We start from the raw sequence: 24,636 nt of genomic DNA on the forward strand, positions 1-24,636 counted from the left end.
GCAGAAGGCCTGAGCAAGATACTCTGTCAGAGGCTCGGTGTAGACGCGATGGGCCAAATGGCCTCCTGCACCGTAAGGATTCCATGGTTAGGTAATTTAGAGTCTGTTACGACAGGGATCTGAGCGTGGGATGAATTATTCAATACAAAATCAGGAGGTTATGCTAAACCTTTATAATACGCTGCTCTGGCCTCAGCTGGAGTATCGGGTCTAATTATGGGCGCCACACTTTAGGTAGGATGTGAAGGCTTTAAAAATGGTACAGAAGAGCTTTACTAGAATGAGACAGGTGTATATTGTCTCCTCTCATTACAGCTCTTTATATGGAATAGATTTGACCAGCCCCACCTGATAGAAAGCTGCTCCTAGCCCACAACCAAAAGAAGTGGATTTGGTTCAGCACAGTGGCCCGGGTTTTCCAGCCCTGCCCATCGCTAGAATCTTCCGGTCCTGCCGAATGTCAACAGGTTTTTAGTTGGCCTGCCACATCCCCGATGGCAGATTCTGCCACAACTGGGCCAGAAAGTCCCAGCCTAATCTGACTCCAAGAGATGACTGGTGCAAGAAATAAAATAAAATAAAATCTACTGCAGTTTGGAGCTGAGACTGACCGGGACAACTTTCTGGGGCAGGAAATAAGGGTGTTTAATATGAGTCCAATTCCATTTGCGGGACTTTCCGCCCCACCCCCGTCCCTGGGCAGTGTTTTGTAGCAGCAGAGGCAGCCCACCATTGGCCGGTGGCAAGATCCTCCAGTCCCACCGCTGTCAATGGGGTTTCCCATTATTCGTACCCACTGACACCGGGGAACCCATGGAGTGGGCTCACCATCGGTGAGACTGGATGATTCCACCAGCGGGAACATCCAAAAAATAACCCATCCCATGAGTTTCACCATTATCACAATGACTACACTTTCAAAAGGAATTCATTAGAACAAAGAACAAAGAAAATTACAGGTCCTTCGGCCCTCCAAGCCTGCACTGACCATACTGCCCAACAAGCAGAATTTTAAAATTAACACATTACACTAAACAAAACAAACTGATTTACTGGAAAGAGAGAGTGAGAGACAAAGAGAGAGATAGAGATACCATCAAAAGCCAGTCCTGACACAGACTTGACTCAAACCTCACACACGACACACATATAGCTATAGACAGCATTATAACTTTTCGGTTATCTGTGTTATGAAATTACTTGGTACCAGCTGTGTCTCAAACTTTCATTAAAAATGTGGCCATAGAATCATAGAATCCTACAGTGCAGAAGGAGGCCATTTGGCCCAATGAGTCTGCACCGACCACAATCCCACCCAGGCTCCATCCCCATAACCCCATGCATTTACTCTAGCTAGTCCCCCTGACACTAAGGGGCAATTTAGCATGGCCAATCAACCTAACTCGCACATCTTTGGATTGTGGGAGGAAACCGGAGCATCCGGAGGAAACCTACGCAGACATAAGAACATAAGAAATAGGAGCAGGAGTAGGCCATCTGGCCCTTCGAGCCTGCCCCGCCATTCAACAAGATCATGGCTGATCTGAAGCGAATCAGTTCCACTTACCCGCCTGTTCCCCATATCCCCTAATTCCCTTATCGATCAGAAAACTATCTACCCGTGATTTAAACATATTCAACGAGGAAGCCTCCACCACTTCAATGGGCAGAGAATTCCAGAGATTCACTACCCTCTGAGAGAAGAAGTTCCCCCTCAACTCTGTTCTGAACCGGCCCCCCCTTATTTTGAGGCTGTGCCCTCTAGTTCTGGTTTCCCTTCTAAGTGGAAAGAATCTCTCCACCTCTACCCTCTCCAGCCCCTTCATTATCTTATATGTCTCTATAAGATCACATCAAAAGCCAGTCCTGACACACTCTCTCTTTCCAGACACAGGGAGAACGTGCAAACTCCACACAGAATGTCATCCAAGCTGGGAATCAAACCCGGGTCCCTGGCACTGTGAGGCAGCAGTGCTAACCACTGTACCACCATGCCGCCATGCTGCCCTTGAAGGCTTTTGTTTCTGAAAAACTCTGTTCTGCTTATGAAAAAGTCACTTTTGCCAACATTGTCCTTTCAAAGAATGCAGTCAATTTCTAAGATAATCCCAGCATGCCTGCTGAGTTTTAAAATGTGGCCAAGTTAGCTTCAAAGCTTAGCATCGTTAGTTACATAGGCAGAAATATCTGAAAGTGAAGCCTTTGCATTAACTGTAGCAAACCATACAAAAGATCCCACCCACACTGAGATTAAAAAGAGTTCCATTCCCAGCGTTGGCAGCCTTCACTTTGGTGAGCATCAAAGTTCACAAAAAGATAACATCATGGTGAATTGGCCTGGCTGCTATTCATTGTCCTGGATGAGATAGACAGAGGCCAAATCCTGGCCCACATGGGGAAATAGCAGAGTGATGTGGCATCGAAAGCTTTCCGGAAGTCATTGCTATCAGTTAGGTATCACTGTCCTGACTCCTTCCCCACAACAAGGAAAGTTAAAGTTTATTTATTAGCGTCACAAGTAGGCTTACATTAACACTGCAATGAAGTTACTGTGAAAATCCCTTAGTCGTCACACTCCGGCGCCTGTTCGGGGACACTGAGGGAGAATTTAGCACGGCCAATGCACCTAACCAGCACATCTTTCGACTATGGGAGGAAACCGGAGCACCTGGAGGAAACCCACGCAGACACGGGGAGAACGTGCAAACTCCACACAGACAGTGACCCAAGCCGGGAATCGAACCCGGGTCCCTGGCGCTGTGAGGCAGCAGTGCTAACCAAAATGTGCATCAATTTCAAGAGAACAATCGGAATAGGCTTCCTGGATATAGAGGAATAATCGATAGCTGGAATGAACAGACTCTTATCAAGGCTTCCTCGTGTTGAAAGCATTATTTGCACATGGGGCGCATTCAGTATGAGATAGATGTCTCCATTTGTGTAAGCAACCAAGGATAGAGGCCAAAAATATAAGATAGTCAGGAATAAATCCAACAAGAAACTCAGGAGAAACTTTGATAACCAGACAGGAGTGAGAATGTGGAAATTGCCACCGCTTGGATTGGTTGAGGCAAACAAAATAACAGCGAAATTAAACAAATAGTTGCAGGAGAACGGCACAGGGGGAGAGATAAGTTAGAATGACTAGAGGCAGGTGTGGCCAGCATGGACAATATGGGCCGAATGGCCTGTATATAACATTCGCATGCAAGAATCACAGAATGGCCACAACGCGGAAGAAAGCCATTCAGCACATCAAGCCGGTACCTCTTCCCCAATCCATCCCCCCACTCACCAGTGAAGCAACCTTTATCATCTACATCAAGATTGGAAATCCCATTTTTCACTTGTATCAGAGGCTCCTCACAGTACTCCTGAGCCCATTTGTGACTCATCTTGGCACACTCTTGAGCAGTTTAATATCTCTCTTGTTGCTTGGCAACTAGAAGTGGACGTAATATTTGAGATGCAATTTGATGAGAGCACTATAAAGTTTGATAATTAACTCCTATCGGCTATTTCATTCAACAACCTGTTGATATTCTTGATTGCTATTTGGCATTGATTGGACACCTGTAGTGTCAAGCTTAGCAGGATGCACAGAATCCAGGAATCCTACAGTACAGAAGGCGGCTATTCAGCCCATTGTGCCTATGCTAGTCCTTTGACCAATTCGTCCCACTCCCGTGCTTTTTCCTTATAGTCCAGAAAATGTCTCCTTTGTACAAATATTTCCTTTTGGAAATTGCCATCAAATCAAGCAATGCATTTCAGATTATAACAATTTACTGCATAAAAATAAATTCTCCTCAATTCTCCCTCAGGGTTCTTTTGTGAATCTCAAAGCCATGTTCTCGGATTGCTGACTCTCTATCAGTAGAAATAGTTGTAAGACCATAAGAACTAGGAACAAGAGTAGGCCGTTAGGCCCCTCAAGCCTGCTTCGCTATTCAATAAGATTGTGGCTGATCCCACATTCCTCACGTTCACTTTCCTGCCCTTTCCCCGTAACCCTTCATTCCATTACTGATGAAAAATCTATCCCAGCCTTAAATATACACAAGGATTCTGCCCCGACAGCTCTGTGGCAAGGAGTTCCAAAGGCTCATAACCCTCTGAGAGAAGAACTTCCTCCTCATCTCCATCTTAAATTGGTGCCCCTTTATTCTGAGGCTCTGCCCTCTGGTTCTAGACTCTCCCCTGAGGGGAAACATCCTCTCAGCATTTACCCTGTCAAGCCCCTTCAGAATCCTATATGTTTCAATGAGATCGCCTCTCATTCTTCTAAACTCCAATGAGTCCCAAATGTTTAACCTTTCCTCATAAGACAATCCCTCCATACTGGAGATCATCCCAGTGAACCTTCTCTGAACTGCCTCCAATGAAATAATATCTTTCCTTAAATAAAGGGACCAAAACTGCTCACAGTTCCAGATGTGGTCTCACCAGCACCTTGTACAATTGCAGCAAGACTTCCCTACTCTTATACTCCAATCCCCTTGAAATAAAGGCCAACATTCCATTAGCCTTCCTTGTTACCTGCTGCTCCTGTGTGCTGGCTTTCTGTGTTTCGTGCATAAGTTCCCCCAAGTCCCTTTGTGCTGCAGCTTTCTGCAGTTTTTCTCTATTTAAATAATACTCTGTTCTTTTGTTCTCCCTTCCAAAATGAACAGCGTCACATTTTCACGCATGATACAATATTTGCCAACTTTTTTGCCCACTTACTTAAACTAAACTGCATCCCTCTCCCAACTGCCTCGCAATTATCTTCACCAAAAATCTTTCATAACTTTGCCCACGTCTATTAAACCTCCTCTTCACTTTCTCTGCTCCTTGGAAAATAATCCCAGTTTCTCTAGATTACTGAGGTTTGTCATCCCTGCCAACGTTCTAGATCATCACCTCTGCAATCTTTCCCAGTTTTCTTTCAAATTAGCTACCTCAACCCCAGTCAGGTATGCTGTCCACTTTTCTGTCCTGCTTGGAGCACTTTACATTTATTTGTATTAAATTTGATCTTGCACTATTCTGCCCTTTTGCACACTCGTTGTGCAGTTTCTGAGCTGTCTCGTTCAATGCCAATACCTCATCTTATTTGCTACCATTTGAAAATTTAGAAAAAGGTTATTTATTAGTGTCACAAGTAGGCTTGCATTAACACTGCAATGAAGTTACTGTGAAAATCCCCTAGTCGCCACACTCCGGCGCCTGTTCGGGTACACTGAGGGAGAATTTAGCACGGCCAATCCACCTAACCAGCACATCTTTCGGACTGTGGGAGGAAACCGGAGCACCCGGAGGAAACCCACGCAGACATGGGGAGAATGTGCAAACTCCGCACAGACCCAAGCTGGGAATCGAACCTGGGTCCCTGATGCTGTGAGACAGCAGTGCTAACCAAAATGCACTGTGCTGCCCCTTTATTGTAGTCTAGGTGTGTCATAGAGTCATTCAGTGCAGAAAAGGCCCTTCAGCCCATCGAGTCTGCACTGACAATAACTACCTTGAAAGTCACGCTAATCCTATTTTCCTGCACTTCTCCCATATCCTTGAATGTTAATGATATTTCAAGTGTTCATCCAAATACTTTTTAAATGTTGTAAGGGTTCCGGCCTCCACTACCTTCCCAGGAAGTGCATTCCAGCTTCCCACCATCCTCTGAGTGATTTTTCTTTCTAGAATCCTCCGTGAATCTCCTGCAGCTTATCCTGAAACTATGCTCCCTCGTGATTAACCCCTCAACCAATGGGAACAGCTGCTCCCTACTCACCCTGCCCATTACGCTCCCCTCTCGCAGTTCCAGATTCCGTTCAGATTCCGTTTAGATTATTACATTCAGTTCTGGGCACTGCACCTGAAGAAAGATAGACTGGCCTTGGAGAGGGCACAGTGCCCTCACAGTGCAGTGGCCTGAATTCTCTGGTCTCGGACGCCTCACCACCGCTGCCAGCGGGAATGGAGAATTTGGCGCTCAGCCAAACCTCCGTTGACAGCAGCGGGACTGGATAATCCCAGTCGCGGACGAGGTTGGAGAATCCCAGCCAGTGTCTGATCTAACAGGGTAAGATGTGTCAGGAGATGCAGCACAAGTTAGACATGTATTCCTTCAAGTGTATAAGATTAATGGGTGATCGAACTGATGTGTTTGATTTGATTAAAGGATTTAATCACGGAGATAACGCAAGGCTATTTCCTCTGTTGCGGGAATCGAGGACAAGGAAGTATAACCTTAAAAATAGAGTTAGGTCATTCAGGATGAATTAGGGAAGCATTTCTTCACACAAAATGTAGTGAACATCATACAACCCTACAGTGCAGAAGGAGGCCATTCAGCCCATCGAGTCTGCACCGACCACAATCCCACCCAGGCCCTCTCCCCATAACCCCTGCATTTACCCTAGCTAGTCCCCCTAACACTGAGGGGCAATTTAGCATGGCCAATCAACCTAACCCAAACATCTTTGGATTGTGGGAGGAAACCGGAGCACCCGGAGGAAACCCACGCAGATACGGGGAGAACGTGATTAACCCCTCAACCAATGGAAACAGCTGTTTCCTACTCACCCTGCCCATTACGCTCCCCTCTCGCACTTACAGATTCTGTTTAGATTATTACATTCAGTTCTGGGCACTGCATCTGAAGAAAGATAGACTGGCCTTGGAGAGGACACAGTGTCCTGACAGTGCAGTGGCCCAAACCGGGAATCGAGCCCGGGTCCCGGGCGCTGTGAGGCAGCAGTGCTAACCACTGTGCTACCGTGTCTCCCCTGTGCCACCTTATCGCCCTGGAACTCTCTCCATTCAAAAGGCTGTGGAGACTGGAGGAGAATTGAATACTTCAAAACTGAAATTGATAGAATTCATTTTGGGCAAGGATAATAAGAGCTATGAGATGAAAGTGGATATTTGGCGTTAAAAAACAGATTGACCATGATGTAATTGAATAATGAGAGGCTTGAAGCTCTGAATGGCCTCCACCTATTCCTGTAGGTCCAGCGTCCTGGTTACCCAGTGATATGGTCAAGTGATAAATTTTGACCAGGACCCTGGATAGAAGTCTGTTCCTCTTCTTCAAAATAGAATCCCTACAGTACAGAAGGAGGCCATTCAGCCCATCGAGTCTGGACTGATCACAATCCCACCCAGGCCCTACCTCCGCAACCTCACACATTTACGCTAGCTATTCCCCCTGACACTAAGGGGCAACTTAGCACAGCCAATCAACCTAACTCACACATCTTTGAACTGTGGGAGGAAACCGGAGCACCTGAAGGAAACCCACACAGATATGGGGAGAATGTGCAGACAGTCTCCACACAGACAGTGACCCGAGACCAGAGTCGAACCTGGGTCCCTGGCACTGTGAGGCAGCAGTGCTAACCCACCGTGCCACCATGCCGCCCACAAAGAGGGTTCTAGGATCTTTTACAACCGCCTGAGCGGGTAGTGTCTCAGTTTAACATCTCATTCAAAAGATGGCACCTTCAAGAGTTCAACATTCCCAGTACGGCACAGGGAAGTCAGCCTGGATTATGTACTCAAATCTCTGCAATAGAACTTTTGAAATGGAATTAAATGTACGTTTGAAAAGGTGAAATTGACACAGTGTGAACAGAGAGCGCAGGAATGGTTAGCTCTTTCTAAAGTGAAACCTTTGCATGGCTCTTGGCTTACATCCTCCATGAAACCCACACACAGGATGGGACAATGAAAGCAATGAAGTTTCATCTGAGCCTGCCTCAGCCTATTAGCTGCTGAGATACTCAGTCATACTGCACACTCATTTATTCCGAATGCTGTCCTGGTCAATCTCCCATCTTGCCCTCTGTAAATTGGAACTCATCCTGGTGCCCGTATCCTAACCCATAACCAAATCCCATTGACCTATCACCCACCTTCACTGGCTTGTGGCCCGGCACTGCTTCAAATTTTAAAGCTTTAACGTGCAGGCTCAGTCGGCAGTTAGGAAGGCAAATGCAACGCTAACATTTATGTCGAGAGGGCTAGAATACAAGGGCAGGGATGTGCTTCTGAGGCTGTACAAGGCTCTGGTCAGACCCCATTTGGAGTACTGTGAGCAGTTTTGGGCCCCACATCTAAGGAAGGATGTGTTGGCCCTGAGAAGGGTCCAGAGGAGGTTCACAAGAATGATCCCTGGAATGAAGGGATTGTCGTATGAGGAACGGTTGAGGACTCTGGGTCTGTACTCGTTGGAGTTTAGAAGGATGAGGGGGGATCTTATTGAAACTTACAGGACACTGCGAGGCCTGGATAGAGTGGACGTGGAGAGGATGTTTCCACTAGGGGGGAAAAACTAGAACCAAAGAGCACAACCTCAGGTTAAAGGGATGATCCTTTAAAACCGAGATGAGGGGGAATTTCTTCAGCCAGAGAGTGGTGAATCTGTGGAACTCTTTGCCGCAGAAGGCTGTGGAGGCCAGGTCATTGAGTGTCTTTAAGACAGAGATAGATAGATTCTTGATTAATAAGGGGATCAGGGGTTATGGGGAAAAGGCAGGAGAATGGGGATGTGAAAAATATCAACCATGATTGAATAGCAGTGCAGACTCGATGGGCCGAGTGGCCTAATATCCCAGATCTCTGCACTCCTCCAATATGAGCCTCTTGCATATCCCTGGTTTCTGTTGCTCAGTGATTGGCAGTTGTGCCTTCAGCTGCCTGGGCCCTAAGCTCTGGAATGTCCTCCTGAAACCTCTCCCCATTTCTACCTCCCTCTCTCTTCCTCTAAGATGTTCCCAAAAACCTAACTCTTCGGCCAAACTTTGGGATACATTCACTAATATCTCCTCATGAACAGCGAATGCATGTCTGATTACATCGCTGTGAAGATTGGATGTTTTGTTACGATAAAGAAAACACTGCATAAATTAAGGTTCTCATTGTGGTGACATTCAGTATAATGTACCCAGAGAGAATACGATGCATAATCAAAGCAAATATGAGGAAAAAGGATGATGTCTAGAGAACACACAAAGATTGTGGCATAGCGGACAGTGAAGAAGGTTATCTCGGATTGCAACAGGATCTTGATCAATTGGGCCAGTGGGCTGACGAATGGCAGATGGAGTTTAATTTAGATAAATGCGAGGTGATGCATTTTGGTCGATCGAACCAGGGCAGGACTTACTCAGTTAATGGTATGGCGTTGGGGAGAGTTACAGAACACGAGATCTCGGGTTACAGGTTCATAGCTCCTTGAAAGTGGAGTCACAGGTCAATAGAGCGATAAAGAAGGCATTCGGCATGCTTGGTTTCATTGGTCAGAACATTGAATACAGGAGTTGGGACATCTTGTTGAAGTTATACAAGGCCACACTTGGAATATTGTGTACAGTTCTGGTCAGCCGATTATAGAAAGGATATTATTAAACTAGAAAGAGTGCAGAAAAGATTTACTAGGATGCTATCAGGACTTGATGGTTTGAGTTATAAGGAGAGGCTGGATAGACTGGGATTTTTTCCCCTGGAGCGTAGGAGGCTTAGGGGGTGATCTTATAGAGGTCTGTAAAATATTGGGGGGCATAGATCAGCTAGATAGTCAATATTTTTTCCCAAAGGTAAGGGAGTCTAAAACTAGAGGGCATAGGTTTAAGGTGGTTGGGGAGAGATACAAAAAGGGTCCAGAGGAGCAAATCTTTCAAACAGACGTTGGCGAGTGTCTGGAACAAGCTGCCAGAGACAGTAGTAGAGGCTGGTACCAATTTGTCTTTTAAAAAGCATTTCGACAGTTACATGGATAAGATGGGTATAGAGGGACATGGACCAAATGTGGGCAATTGGGATTAGCTTGGTAGTTAAAAAAGAGGGTGGCATGGACAAGTTGGGCCGAATGGCCTGTTTTCATGCTGTAAACCTCTATGACTCGATGAGATGCATCAACAGCTAAACTAGCAGAAAGAAATGACAGTGGTTGTTAGGGACATGACCTCGGTCAGTAGTGCAGGATCTGATGAGTTAGAAGGCCATCTCGATCGGTTCTTACATTTCTCCATAAATGCAGGCACTCCTCATGACAGCGGCATTGGCCACAGTTGAATTGGGTGGTCCATGTTGTGCTTTGTTTACCCTCTCGACTGTCCTTTCTCAGACAATTTTGGACATTTTCAGTAAGCTGATGCAAAGGGTGGGCTTTCGCTGGCAGTGGTCAATTATCAGGAAATCATTCGCGTTGTGTTCATCACTGACTAAGGATCTGTGTACTGTGCACATAACATTGGCAGTTTCTCGACAGGCCCGCAGCTATCTGCAAAGGTTTAACACGGAGCCTTATAAAGTTTCACTCTTTTTACATGCCCTGTTCCACTGAAGAATGCTCACTCATCATGGCCAACTCAGGTGGTTCACACCTATTCCTTCTTCCCCAGTACGGCACAGTGGCACAGTGGTTAGCACTGCTGCCTCGTAATGCCAGGGACCCGGGTTCAATTCCTGGCTTGGGTCACTGTCTGTGCGGAGTCTGTATGTTCTCCACGTGTCTGCGTGGGTTTCTTCCGGGGGCTCCGGTTTCCTCCCACGGTCCAAAGGTGTGCAGGTTAGGTGGATTGGTCATGATAAATTTTCCCTCAGTGTACCCGAACAGGCGCTGGAGTGTGGTGACTAGGGGATTTTCACAGTAACTTCAGTGCAGCGTTAATGTCAGCCTACTTGTGATGCTAACAAAATAAACTTAAAAGTTCGTAGGCTTTGAACTCCTCAACTTCAGCTTCAAGTCCATCCATGACCTTTGCCCTCTTTATCTCTGCAATCGCCACCAGCATATTGCCCACTCTCTCACCCTCGACTTCCCACGCCTGCCCCTCGCTCACTGCTCCGTCACTCAGAGTGAAATGCTCAGTCCCCTCAACCCTGCCAGCTCCAACTCCCTCCGCCTGCCTTCTTTCCACTTCCCAACATTCCCTTTAACCTCGTCCAAGCTCTCCTAGTGTGACTCGGCTCACAATAAAGGTTGTTCCTTTGGCATTTACTTGTTCCATCAGAAAAGAAAGATTTGCATAGCACTTTTCAGACGTCTCAAAGCACTTTGCACAAGAGGACGTGCTCCTTGAAGTGGAGTCATTGTTTCAATATAGGAAACGCAGCAGCCAGTTTTCACACAGCAAACTCGCACAAACAGAGATTTAATACTGACCAGACAATCTGTTTTTTATGATATTGGTTGAAGGATTAATTTTGGCCAGTGCACCAGGAGTTAACTCCCTTACTCTTACATCCGCTTGGGCAGGCGGTCTCAGTCTAACATCTCATTCCAAAGATATTATTGAACCAGAAAGAGCGGAGAAAAGATTTACTAGGATGCTACCGGGACTTGGTGGTTTGAGTTATAAGGAGAAGCTGGATAGACTGGGACTGTTTTCCCTGGAGCGTAGGAGACTTAGGGGTGATCTTATAGAGGTCTATGAAATAATGAGGGGCATAGATCCGCTAGATAGTCAACATCTTTTTCCAAAGGTAGGGGAGTCTAAAACTAGAGGGCATAGGTTCAAGGTGAGAGGGGAGAGATACGAAAGGGTCCAGAGGGGCAATGTTTTCACACAGAGGGTGGTGAGTGGCTGCAAGTAGAGGCGGGTACAGTTTTGTCTTTTAAAAAGTGTTTAGACAGTTACATGGGTAAGATGGGTATAGAGGGATATGGGCCAAATGCGGGCAATTGGGACTAAGTGGATTAAAAAAGGGGCGGCATGGACAAGTTGGGCCAAAGAATCTGTTTCCATGCTATAAACCTCTATGACTCTATGAGTGCACCTCATGCAGTGCAGCACTCCCTCAATACTGCACTGGAGTATCAGGCCTGATTTTTCTACTGAAATGCTGGAGGGGGTCTCCAACCCAGAACAATGTAACTCAGAGGCAAAGACATTACTAACTAAGCCATGGAGTTTATGGATACTCCAGGTCACAGCCTGCTCCAGGCTCCCGAGTCACAGTTACACTTCCAGTCCTAAACTGTCTACTTAAATGCAAACTGAAAGTGGTTGACACCTTGCTGTTTACTGAGTCAGCAACAAACATGATGGGCTGAATGGCCTCCCTCTGTGCTGTTACCATTCTATGGATGGAGTTCTCCAGTCCCGCCGCCCACCCCAGGACTGGAAGTTCTCACCCAAGGTCAATGGAGCTTTCATTGGTCCGTGAAACTGTCCGTCTCGCCCCTGACAATTCCCGTGGTTGGGAGGAAGTGACTGGAAAACTCACCGCGTTGTGGCTAAAATCTGAGTCAACACATCACCAAGTTCCTTTACTGGTTTTGCGACTTAACTTTACAAAGAGCGTTTCTTTGCAGTAGCCCAAATTCCCTGGAAATAAAAGGCATTGCAGTATTACCGCAGGAAACCGTGTCCGGTTGGTAGAAAAGTCAGTAAGTTTGTGATCTGGCCTTCGGGCAAGAGATGTTTCTCCTTTGATGTGAAAAAAACAGGTTTGATTGTCAACTTAAACTGTGGACGTGGATTGAACATCAACGGTGAGTTTCTAAATGAGCAGTCTACGCTCCCGAACGTTACAGGGCAAATATGCAGCCCCTATAAAATAGAGCATCTTAGAGCACATTCTACATGCCAATTATACATGCAGTTCTGTTCCCATTAGAATCAGCCACAACTTCTTAATGCTGCAGTTGTAACCAGGTGTCAAACAGATGCATGTGATAAATGTCACCATTTTGTAAAAAACATTTAAATACAACACAACTCTTCAGTCAACAATAACCTGTTTTGTTTTCATATCTCTAATGCAGTAAACTATCCCAGAGAATTACATAGGAACATAGAAAATAGGAGCAGGAGGAGGCCATTTGGCCCTTCGAGCCTGCTCCACCATTCATTACGATCATGGCTGATCGTCCAACTCAATAGCATAATCCTGCCTTCTCCCCATAACCTTTGATCCCATTCGCCCCAAGTGCTATATCCAGCCGCCTCTTGAGTACATTCAATGTTTTGGCATCAACTACTTCCTGTGGTAATGAATTCCACAGGCTCACCACTCCTTAGGTGAAGAAATGTCTCCTCATCTCCATCCTAAATGGTCTACCCTGAATCCTCAGACTGTGACCCCTGGTTCTGGACTCCCCCACCATCGGGAACATCCTCCCTGCATCTGCCCTGTGTAGTCCTGTTAGAATTTTATAAGTCTCTATGAGATCCCCTGTCATTTGTCTGAACTCCAGCAAAAATATTCCTAACCTAGTCAATCTCTCCTCATACATCAGCCCCGCCATCCCCAGAATCAGCCTGGTAAACCTTCGCTGCACTCCCTCGAGAGCAAGAACATCATTCCTCAGAAAAGGAGACCAAAACTGCACAATTTTGTCAAAGCATTATCACACACAAGACCAGAAATAGAAGCAGGAGTGGCCACCAGGCCCTTCAAGCCTGCCCCGCCATTCAATACCATCATGGCTGATCCATAGTGGCCTCAACTCCTGTTCTGTGGCCCTATATTCCTCGATCTATCAAATAGTTATCCACCTCCACCTTAAATACTTTTAATGATCCAGCCTCCACTCCCCTATGGGGCAGAGAATTCCAGAACCTCCCATCCATTGACTCTGTCTACACTTCCTGCTGCCTCAGCAAAGCAGCCGGCATACTTAAGTACCCCACACACCCTGGACATTCTCTCTTCCCCATTCTTCCGTCGGGAAAAAGATACAAATGTCTGAGGTCACGTACCAACCGACTCAAGAACAGCTTCTTCCCTGCTGCCATCAGAATGGACCTACCTCTCATTAAGTTGATCTTTCTCTACACCCTAGCTATGACTGCAACACTACATTCTGCACTCTCTCCTTCCCTTCTCTATGAACGGTATGCTTTGTCTGTATAGTGTGCAAGAAACAATACTTTTCACTGTATGTTAATATATGTGACCGTAATAAATGAAATCAACATCAAGATTCACCACCCTCTGCGAGAAGACATTTCTACGCACCTCGGTTTTAAATCACCAACCCTTTATCTTGTAGCTATGCCCCCTTGTTCAAGACTCGCCCACTAGTGAAACCATCTCACCATCTACCCTTGCAAGCTCCTCGGGTTCTTATATGTTTGAATAAGGTCACCCCTCACTCTTCTAAACTCCAAAGAATACAGACCCAGATTATTTAGTCTCCCTTGATAGGACAACCCTCTCATCCCAGGAATTAGCCTGGTGAATCTCCTTTGGACTGCTTCCAATGTTACTATATCCTTTTTAAGGTAAGGGACCAAAACTGTACTGTACCAAAACAGTATTCCTGGTGAGGCCTCACCAACACCCTGTACAATTGCAACAAAGCCTCCCTATTTTTAAACTCCAACCCCTTTGCACGGGGTGGCATGGTGGCACAGTGGTTAGCACTGCTGTCTCACAGCGCCAGGGACCCAGGTTCAATTCCGGCCTCAGGTCACTGTCTGTGTGGAGTTTGCACATTCTCCCCATATCTGCGTGAGTTTTTCTCCAGGTGCTGTGGTTCCCTCCCACACTCCAAAGATGTGCGGGTTAGGTGGATCAGCCGTGCTAAATTTATCATTAGTGCCAGGGGGATTAGCAGCGTAAATACACGGAGTTACATGGATTGGGCCTGGGTGGAATTGTTGTCAGTGCAGACTCGATGGGTCGAATGGCTTCCTACTGCACTGTCGGGATTCTATGATAGAGACCAAAATGCCATTTGCCTTGTTAACTACTTGTTGGACCTGCTTGCTAGCTTCTCGTGATTCATGCACGAGAACACCTTGACCTGTCTGTACTTCACTTACCTGCAGTCTCTCTCCATTTTGATAATAATCTGCCTTTTGATTCTTCCTATCAAAGTGCATGGCCTCACACTTGTCCACATTAAACTCCATTTGCCAGGTTTCACTCAATCACTCAATCAACCTATATCTCGTTGCAGGATCACATTATCCTCATCACGACCTGCCCTTCCACCTATCTTCGTGTCATCGGCAAAGTTGGAAGCCTTACATTCTGTTCCTTCCTCCAGGTCATTAATGTAAATACTGAACCTATCCCTGCGGTACTCCACTAGTTATATCTCTTCACCCTGAAAATTACCCATCTATTGCAACTCTTTGTTTTCTATCTGACAAAATTTGACCCTGAGTTTCATGGGACAGGTGACCAAAACCTTGGTCAAAGAAGTGGATTTTAAGCAGCAAGAATGAAAGAAATTGACTGAGAGGCAGAGAGGTTCAAAGTGGGGCTTCCAGTGTTTGGGGCACAGACAGCTGAAGGTAGGGCCACCAGTGGTGGAGCAATGAGTTACAGAAATCTGGAACCCTCTTCCCAAAGAAGCCTGTGAACACCAGGGGTGAGGGGCCTTCAAGACCGAGGTTGATGGAATTTGGTTGGGGAAGGGTAGCAAGAAATGGAAAACAAAGGTGGGGGAATGAAATCGAGATACAGGTCAGCCATGATCTAACTAAATGATGGGGCAGGCCCACGATGTATCATGGCTTCTTCGAGTGCCTAGTCATCCAGGCTACTAATTACAATAGAAAGAAAAAGTTCCTCTCTTTAATGGCTCTTTACTCTGCCATCCCATCACGTACATAGAAGCCATTGCGCCTTTTCCTGAATTGTTCAGTTGCCTTGATTCCAACAATATTCTGGCTTATATATTTTTGTGCCAAGTCTTTAATCTAGTCTATTTTTTTCTTACATTGTGACATTTCCGATGCAAATCTCAGGATTCCAACGGCGTTTCAAGAGAGAAGGAATTCATTGCCCAAAAACCTGCTTGCAACTCTCGCCACAGCTCTGCAGGCTCCCTTAGCGACCAGTCAAGTTGTCTCAAAAGCTCATCTGAATATGCTTCTCTCTCTATCTCACTGTTTTGAATGTGCCTCAGCCGTGTCTGAATCTGATCACCAAACCTTTGGTTTTCTTTTGCCTCCTCACCTTGTCAGATTAGTCAACCCCACTCGATATCCCAAAGCTGTCAACACTCTCACTGTAAGAAATACCTCAGGAAATTTAGGCAACACCTCCCTCTTGAAAATAAAGGTTGAATCAATAGCTTTAGCAGAAGATGGGAGAAGCTTGGGATTATCAGTGATCATTTGGAACTGGTCATAGAATCCCTACAGTACAGAAGGAGGCCATTCGGCCCATCGAGTCTGTACTGACCACAATCCTACCTCGGCCCGATTCCCATAACCCTCATTTACCCTGCTAATCCCTCTGACACTAGGGTCAATTTAGCATGGCCAATCAACCTAACCCACACACCTTTGGAGTGTGGGAGGAAACCGGAGCACCCGGAGGAAACACTGGGAGAACGTGCAAACTCCACACAGACAGTAACCCAAGCCTAGAATTGAACCCGGGTCCTTGGCGCTGTAAGACAGCAGTGCTAACCACTGTGCCACCGTGCCACCCTGTGCATAATATTGTAGTGGGCTTGGACATAATGAATGAAGTTGCGACAAGGGGCAGATGACACTAAGATTGGTGGCATAGTGGACAGTGAGGAAGGTTATCTCCAATTGCAACGGGATCTTGATCAATTGGGCCAGTGGGCTGACAAATGGCAGATGGAGTTTAATTTAGACAAATGCGAGGTGATGCATTTTGGTAGATTGAACCAGGGCAGGACTTACTCAGTTAATGGTAGGGCGTTGGGGAGAGTTACAGAACAAAGAGATCTAGAGGTACATGTTCATAGCTCCTTGAAAGTGGAGTCACAGGTGGACAGAGTGGTGAAGAAGGCATTCGGCATGCTTGGTTTCATCAGTCAGAACATTGAATACAGAAGTTGGAATGTCTTGTTAAAGTTGTACAAGACATTGGTAAGGCCACACTTGGAATACTGTGTGCAATTCTGCTCACCCTATTATAGAAAGGATATTATTAAACTAGAAAGAGTGCAGAAAAGATTTACTGGGATGCTACCGGGACTTGATGGATTGAGTTATAAGGAGAGGCTGGATAGACTGGGACTTTTTTCTCTGGAGCGTAGGAGGCTGAGGGGTGATCTTATAGAGGTCTATAAAATAATGAGGGGCACAGATCAGCTAGATAGTCAACATCTTTTCCCAAAGGTAGGGGAGTCTAAAACTGAAGGGCACAGGTTTAAGGTGAGAGGGGAGAGATACAAAAGTGTCCAGAGGGGCAAGGTTTTCACACAAAGGGTGATGAGTGTCTGGAACAAGCTGCCAGAGGTAGTAGTAGAGGCGGGTACAATTTTGTCTTTTAAAACACATTTAGATAGTCACATGAGTAAGATGGATATAGAGGGATATGGGCCAAATGCGGGCAATTGGGATTAGTTTACGGGTTTTTTAAAAAAAGGGTGGCATGGACAAGTTGGGCCGAAGGGCCTGTTTCCATGCTGTAAACCTCTATGACTCTGACTCTAAGGGGATTACAGGTACAGGTTAGCACAGTAAGAAGTCGAACAACACCAGGTTAAAGTCCACCAGGTTTATTTGGTAGCACAAGCTTTCAGAGCGCTACTCCTTCATCAGGTGAGAGCACTCTGAAAGCTTGTACTACCAAATAAACCTGTTGGGCTTTAACATGGTGTTGTGAGACTTCTTACTGTGCCCACCCCAGTCCAACGCCGGCAACTCCACATCACAGGTTCAGGTTCGTAAGAGAATGATTATTGTATAGGATTCAGGACACAGGAAGAGGCCATTCAGCCCAACCCATACATTCCAGCCTCCGCCCATCTTTCTTCAGCTAAACCTATCATTGGGACCCTCTTTTCCTTCCCTTATTTAGCTTTCCCTCAAACACATGCTTACAGTTCACTTTTACCACTCAATGTAGTATCGGGCTCCACATTCTCATTACTCTTTAGATAAAGAAGTTTCTTCTGAATTCCCAGTTGGATTTTTTTGGGGACTATCTTATACTAATGGCCTCGTCTTCTGCTCTTCCTCACAACTGGAAACATTGGCCGGAACTCGACCACCTTGTCCGCCACGCAATCGGAGCAGGCGGGGGCCCGACAACGGAAATTTCCGTTGACCTCGGGCGGGAATTTCCGGTCTCGCTCGAGTGAGGCCATAAAATCCCGCCCATTCTCTCTGTAGCCAACTCTGTCAAAACCTTTCAGAATTCTCAAGACCTGTATTAGATGTCAGAAGATTATGATTTCAGATCCTACCTGAGCACAAAACAGAGATGGACTCTCCAGTGGAATACCGGGGACATGCTGTGTTTCTTGGAAGTGCTACCTTTTTGGATGAGACATTGAACTAAAGGGCGATTTGCACTCTCATACAATAACCAACCTGCACTACCTTGAAGAAGGGCAGGGGAGTATCCCGGAAAACATGTATTCCTCAGGAATACATCGCTACAAAACAGATTATCTGTCGCATTGCTGTTCATGGGATCTTGCTGTGCCCAATTTGGCTGCCGCATTTTGGACGATACAACAGTGACTGTTTTACATTTGCAAGGCCACGGAGAAAAAGCAATGATCTTGGATTGATTGAGTAATGTTTTCAAAGGGCTGGCAGAGGCAGAATGGGCTGAATAGCCTCCTTCTGTACCAGTAAATTCTATGAACTGCATACAAGCGTCTGTTCTCTCACCGCCTGAATGCAGGGATGGCATTGCACTGTTTTCAGAAGTTTCTCTCGCCCGTTCGTTGTCTCTGTTAAACAGCACAATCAACCACTTCGACAATATAAACCTGAAAGCTCGGGTCGAAAGATTCAATATTCTCGTGACAAAAGGGGTGAAGGTGAAAACTCTTGAGGTTCCTAAGACGTTAAACTTTTCACACCTAATCTTATCATCGACAGATTAAAATGTTCTGCCTTCTGTTGCTTAGTGAATTTAACTACAATTTCAAATCGAAAACTAAATAGGAATTCCAGAGAATGAAATAAAATAAAACTGTAGTTGTGCTCTGCCTGTCCTGGTACAGATGCTTAAAGTCAGTTCACACACAAGCAAGCCGGGGCAGAACTCTTGGTTCTGTGTTTATATGACTAAATGTGTTTACTTTCCAGTATTTGAGTTTTAGAAGTCTTCTATCAACAGTAGCTGGCTCAAGTTAGTCCGTATCGCAACAGAGGAAGGGACAATCAAGATTGAACAGAGTGTAACCAGCCTCTGACGAAGGGTCATCTTGACTCAAAACATTGGCTCTATTCTCTCTCCGCAGATGCTGAGATTTTCCAGCATGTTCTGATTTTTTTTTCAGCCACCCTCCCATGGCTTCCCTCTGTGATCTCCTCCAGCTGCACAACCTTCACAGTCAACTGCACTCCGCCAATTCTGTTCTGCCCAAGACCACAAGAATCTATAAAAGGTCATTAACGAAGTCCGGTCCATCACTCAAACCAGCCTCCCATCCATTGACTCTGTCTACACTTCCCGCTGCCTCAGTAAAGCAGGACCCCACGCACCCTGAACATACTCTCCTCCACCTTCTTCTGTTGGGAAAAAGATACGAAAGTCTGAGGTCACGTACCAACCGACTCAAGGACAGCTTCTTCCCGGCTGCTGTTCAAGACTTTTGAATGGACTTACCTCATATTAAGTTGATCTTTCTCTACACCCTAGCTATGACTGTAACACTACATTCTGCACTCTCTCCTTTCCTTCTCTATGAACGGTATGCTCTGTCTGTATAGTGCGCAAGAAACAATACTTTTCATTGTATGTTAATACATGTAACAATAATAAATCAAATCAAAAATTCTAACCCTTGGAGCAGCCCCAGTGCCTCCATCACTGGGGTTCTGCTGTACAGCTAGGGGATTTTCACAATAACTTCATTGCAGTGTTAATGTAAGCCTACTTGTGACTAATAAATAAACTTTACTTTACTTTAGCTGCCAGAGGCCACAAAGTCCAATTTCCTCCTCATCCATCTCCAATCTCTCTGCCTCCCTCCTCTCCTCAGAACCTGCCTCTTCCAAGCAAACCTCTGGTCACTTGTCCTCTGGAGCCTAATGGGTGGCAACTTTTTATTTGATCATCTTCTCCTGGGAGCTTTTGTAACCAGAACCATTATTCTCACTGGGTTGTGTGAGAGGGAACAAACTGAACCAAATGTGATCCATATGGTGGCACAGTGGATTAGCACTGCTGCTTCACAGCGCCAGGGACCCGGGTTCGATTCCTGGCTTGCGTCACTGTCTGCGTGGAGTCTGCACATTTTCCCTGTGTCTGCGTGGATTTCCTCCGGGTGCTCCGGTTTCCTCACACACTCCGAAAGATGTGCTGGTTAGGTGCATCGGCCGTGCTAAATTCTCCCTCAGTGTACCTGAACAGGTGCCGGAGTGTGGCAACTAGGGGATTTTCACAGTAACTTCATTGCAGTGTTAATGTAAGCCTAGTTGTGACACTAATAAATGTGTAAGATAGGAGCAGGAGGAGGCCATTCAGCCCTTCGAGCCTGCTCCGCCATTCATCACGATCATGGCTGATCATCCAACTCAATAGCCTAACCCTTCTTTCTCCCCATAACCTTTGATCCCATTCGCTCCAAGTGCTATATCCAGCCGCCTCTTGAATACATTCAATGTTTTGGCATCAACTACTTCCTGCGGTAATGAATTCCACAGGCTCACCACTCTTTGGCTGAAGAAATGTCTCCTAATTTCCAAACTAAACGATCTACCCCAAATCCTCAGACTGTGACCCCTGGTTCTGGACATCCTCCCACCGTCGGGAAAATCCTCCCTGCAATCTACCCTGTTAGAGTTTTATAAGTCTTTATGAGATCCCGCCCTCATTCGTCTGAAACTTTAAAAGGGACAGATATGGAACAAAAAGAACATCTGAAAACACAACGTGATGCATTCACTCAATAATAAATCCCCAAACCTGGGTTATAAACGATTACAAAAGCAATGATACAATCCAGCCAGGAGCGAATCCCATGGGGATAAAAAATAAAGCCAATGTAGTTGATGCTGGTTTAGTATGGATGCTTGTAAACTAATTCATTCAAATTGGCTAAAGGCCAGAGAGAAAGGGAATTCAAACACTGGGATCTGGAAGGATATATTAAATAGTGGAGAGAGAGAAGGGGAATGAAAGATTAAAGGGCGATGCGAAATCAGTTGGTGTCTCACGTTTTTTTGAAGGCTCCACCGATGATGGTTCCGACCAGGACGCAGAAGTTCTGAGCGAAGAAGACCCAGGTGATCTGTTGCAGGCTGGAGTGTGTCTGACAGCGGAGGTCGAGTAGTGTTGGACCCAGAAAAGCCATGCACAGCCCGAAGGAGCAGAAAGCGCTCCACAGGGTCAGGGTGGGCTGCAAGTTGCGCTTGAAGAGTGCCCAGCGACGGTCGTCCCACATCTCGGTGCCCAATGCAGAGAGGGAGGGAGAGGGAGTACAGAGAGAGAGAGACAAGGGGGACAGGTAACTCAATTCCACCCAACTGGAATTAACTAAAAACCCAACTCAGCAAGTGGAGGCTACAGAACTCCTGCTTTGGCACGTCTTGGCTTCAGCACAGAATCTGCAGAGAGATTTAGACTCCACCTCCCCCAAACAAAAGCAGGTTCCGAGAGCAGCAACCCTCCTGCTTTTTATACTCTCCCTGCAGCAGGTATTAACCGTTTGCTTTCACACACATCATGCAGGGTGAGTTTGGTCATCGTCATCTGACCCCTGGAGCAATGTTACATTAATGGCTTACTCACTGCCCGGGGGGAGGCTGGAGAGGGAGAGAGGGTGGGTGTGAGTGAATGGGTTTCTTGGTAAAGTATTGGGCAAGGATTGGAAGATGTGTGGCATATTGTTGTTAAACTGTGAGCGAGTTGAGTTAAACGCGCTTGGAATGGTTAATGTTTCTCAATGTTGACCTGCTTAATTCAGTTTGATTTTATCCCCTCGGGGCGCTAAAGAGTTTGTGGGTCATTGAACTCAAACAAAACTGAAGTGCATACAATAGAATCATGGAATCCCTACAGTGCGGCAAAAGGCCATTCAGCCCATCCAACCTGCACCAACAACAATCCCACCCTAACTCCGTAACCCCCTGCTAATCCCCCTGACACTAAGGGGCAATTTAGCATGGCCCATCTATCTAACCTGCACATCTTTGGACACCAAGGGGCAATTTAGCATGGTCAATCCACCTAACTTTCACAGCTTTGGACACTAAGGGGCACAGTGGTTAGCACGACTGCTTCACAGCTCCAGGGACCTGGGTTTGATTCCCGGCTTGGGTCAATGGCCAAGCCACCCAACCTATGCATCTCTGTGGGAGGAAACCGGAACGCCTGGAGCAAACCCACGCAGACACGAGGAGAACATGCAAACTCCACACAGACAGTCACCCAAGGCTGAAATTGATCCCTGGTGCTGTGAGGCAGCAGTGCGAACCTATCAATATCTCTTTCTAACAGTTTACAAAGATATTGATAGGTTAAGTAAATGGGCAAAAAAGTTGGCAAATGGCGTATAATGCGGGAAAATGTGAAGTTGTTCATTTTGGAAGGCAGAACAAAAGAACAGAGAATTATTTAAATGGAGAAAAACTGCAGAAAGCTGCAGCACAAAGGGACTTGGGGGAACTTGTGCACGAAACACAGAAAGCTAGCACGAAGGTGCAGCAGGTAACCAGGAAGGCTAATGGAATGGTGACCCTTGTTTCAAGTTTTAAAGTTTACTTATTAGTGTCACAAGTAGGCTTACATTAACACTGCAACGAAGTTACTGTGAAAACCCCCTAGTCGCCACACTCAGGCACCTGTTCGGGCACACTGAGAGAGAATTTAGCATGGCCAATGCACCTAACCAACCCAGACTGTGGGAGGAAACTGGAGCGCCCGGAAGAAACCCATGCAGACACGGGGAGAACATGCAGACTCCGCACAGACAGTGACCCAACCCGGGAATCAAACCCGGATCCCTGGTGCTGTGAGGCAGCAGTGCTGTATTTCAAGGGGGTTGTAGTATAAGAGTGGGGAAGTCTTACTGCAACTGGACAAGGTACTGATGAGACCACATCTGGAACTTTTGATTTGATTTGATTTATTATTGTCACATGTAGTAGTATACGGTGAAAAGCATTGTTTCTTGCACGCTATACAGACAAAACATACCATTCATAGAGAAGGAAACAAGAGAGTGCAGAATATAATGTTACAGTCATAGCTAGGGTGTAGAGAAAGATCAATTAATGCAAGGTAAGTCCATTCAAAAGTCTGACAGCAGCAGGGAGGAAGCTGTTCTTGAGTCGGTTGGTACGTGACCTCAAACTTTTGTATCTTTTTCCTGACAGAAGAAGGTGGAAGAGAGAATGTCCGGGGTGCGTGGGGTCCTTAATTATGCTGGCTGCTTTGCCGAGGCAGCGGGAAGTGTAGACAGAGTCAATGGATGGGAGGCTGGTTTGTGTGATGGACTGGGCTCCATTCGCGACATTTTGTAGTTCCTTGCGGTCTTGGGCAGAGCAGAAGCCCATACCAAGCTGTGATACAACCAGAAAGAATCCTTTCTATGGTGCATCTGTAAAAGTTGGTGAGAGTCGTAGCTGACATGTCGAATTTCCTTAGTCTTCTGAGAAAGTCGAGGCATTGGTGAGTTTTCTTAACTATAATGTCGGATGGGGGGACCAGGACAGGTTGTTGGCGATCTGGACACCTGAAAACCTGAAGCTCTCGACCATTTCTACTTTGTCCCCGTTAATGTAGACAGGGGCATGTTCTCCACTACGCTTCCTGAAGTCGATGACAATCTCCTTCATTTTGTTGACATTGAGGGAGAGATTATTGTTGCTGCACCAGTTCACCAGATTCTCTATCTCATTCCTGTACTCTGTCTCGTCATTGTTTGAGATCCGACCCACTACGGTGGTGTCGTCAGCAAACTAAAAAATTGAATTGGAGGGGAATTTGGCCACACAGTCATAGGTGTATAAGGAGTATAGTAGGGGGCTGAGAACACAGCCTTGTGGGGTACCGGCGTTGAGGATGATCGTGGTGGATGCGTTGTTGCCTATCCTTACTGATTGTGGTCTGTGAGTTAGAAAGTTCAGGATCCAGTCACAGGGAGAGGTGCCGAGGCCCAGGCCACGGAGTTTGGAGGTGAGTTTCATGGGAATAATAGTGTTGAAGGCTGAGCTGTAGTCAATAAATAGGAGTCTTACATAGGTGTCTTTGTTATCTAGGTGTTTCAGGGTTGAGTGCAGGGCCAGGGAAATGTCATCTGCTGTGGACATGTTGCGGCGATAGGCAAACTGTAGTGGTTCCAGGTAATCCGGGAGGCTGGAATTGATTTGTGCCATGACTAACCTTTCAAAGCACTTCATACTGAAGGATGTTAGAGCCACCGGCCGATAGTCATTAAGGCACGCTGCTTGGTTTTTCTTAGGTACAGGGATGATGGTCGTCTTCTTGGAGCAGATAGGGACCTCAGATTGTTGTAAAGAGAGGTTGAAGATGTCTGCGAATACCCCCGCCAGCTGATCCGCGCAGGATCTGAGTGCTCGTCCGGGTACCCCATCCGGGCCACTTGCTTTCCGTGGGTTGACCTTCAAGAAAGCTGCTCTGACATCTGCAATGGTGACCCCCAGATACAGGTTCATCCAGGGCTTCCAGGGTGGAGGACATGCTTTCGCTGGCATGTTGCTCAAAATGGGAGTAGAATGCATTGAGCTCAACAGGGAGGGGTGCGTTAGCCGGCAATTTTACATGCCTTCATCTTGTAGC

At 46.3% G+C, this 24,636-nt stretch overlaps 1 protein-coding gene across 2 annotated transcripts in view; it reads right to left on the reverse strand.

The window, feature by feature from the left end:
- slc60a1a (solute carrier family 60 member 1a) overlaps window positions 1-21,462 on the reverse strand; it is a 76,149-nt gene extending 54,687 nt beyond the window's left edge. For both annotated transcript variants that reach the window (XM_078197889.1, XM_078197888.1), the window contains exon 1: window positions 21,051-21,462. In XM_078197889.1, coding sequence (XP_078054015.1) covers window positions 21,051-21,277 — 227 coding nt within the window. In that variant the 5' untranslated portion in view covers window positions 21,278-21,462. The remainder of the gene's footprint in view (window positions 1-21,050) is intronic.
- Window positions 21,463-24,636: the final 3,174 nt, after the last annotated feature.

This window comes from Mustelus asterias, chromosome 25, assembly GCF_964213995.1.
Source record: "Mustelus asterias chromosome 25, sMusAst1.hap1.1, whole genome shotgun sequence".
NCBI lineage: Eukaryota > Metazoa > Chordata > Chondrichthyes > Carcharhiniformes > Triakidae > Mustelus > Mustelus asterias.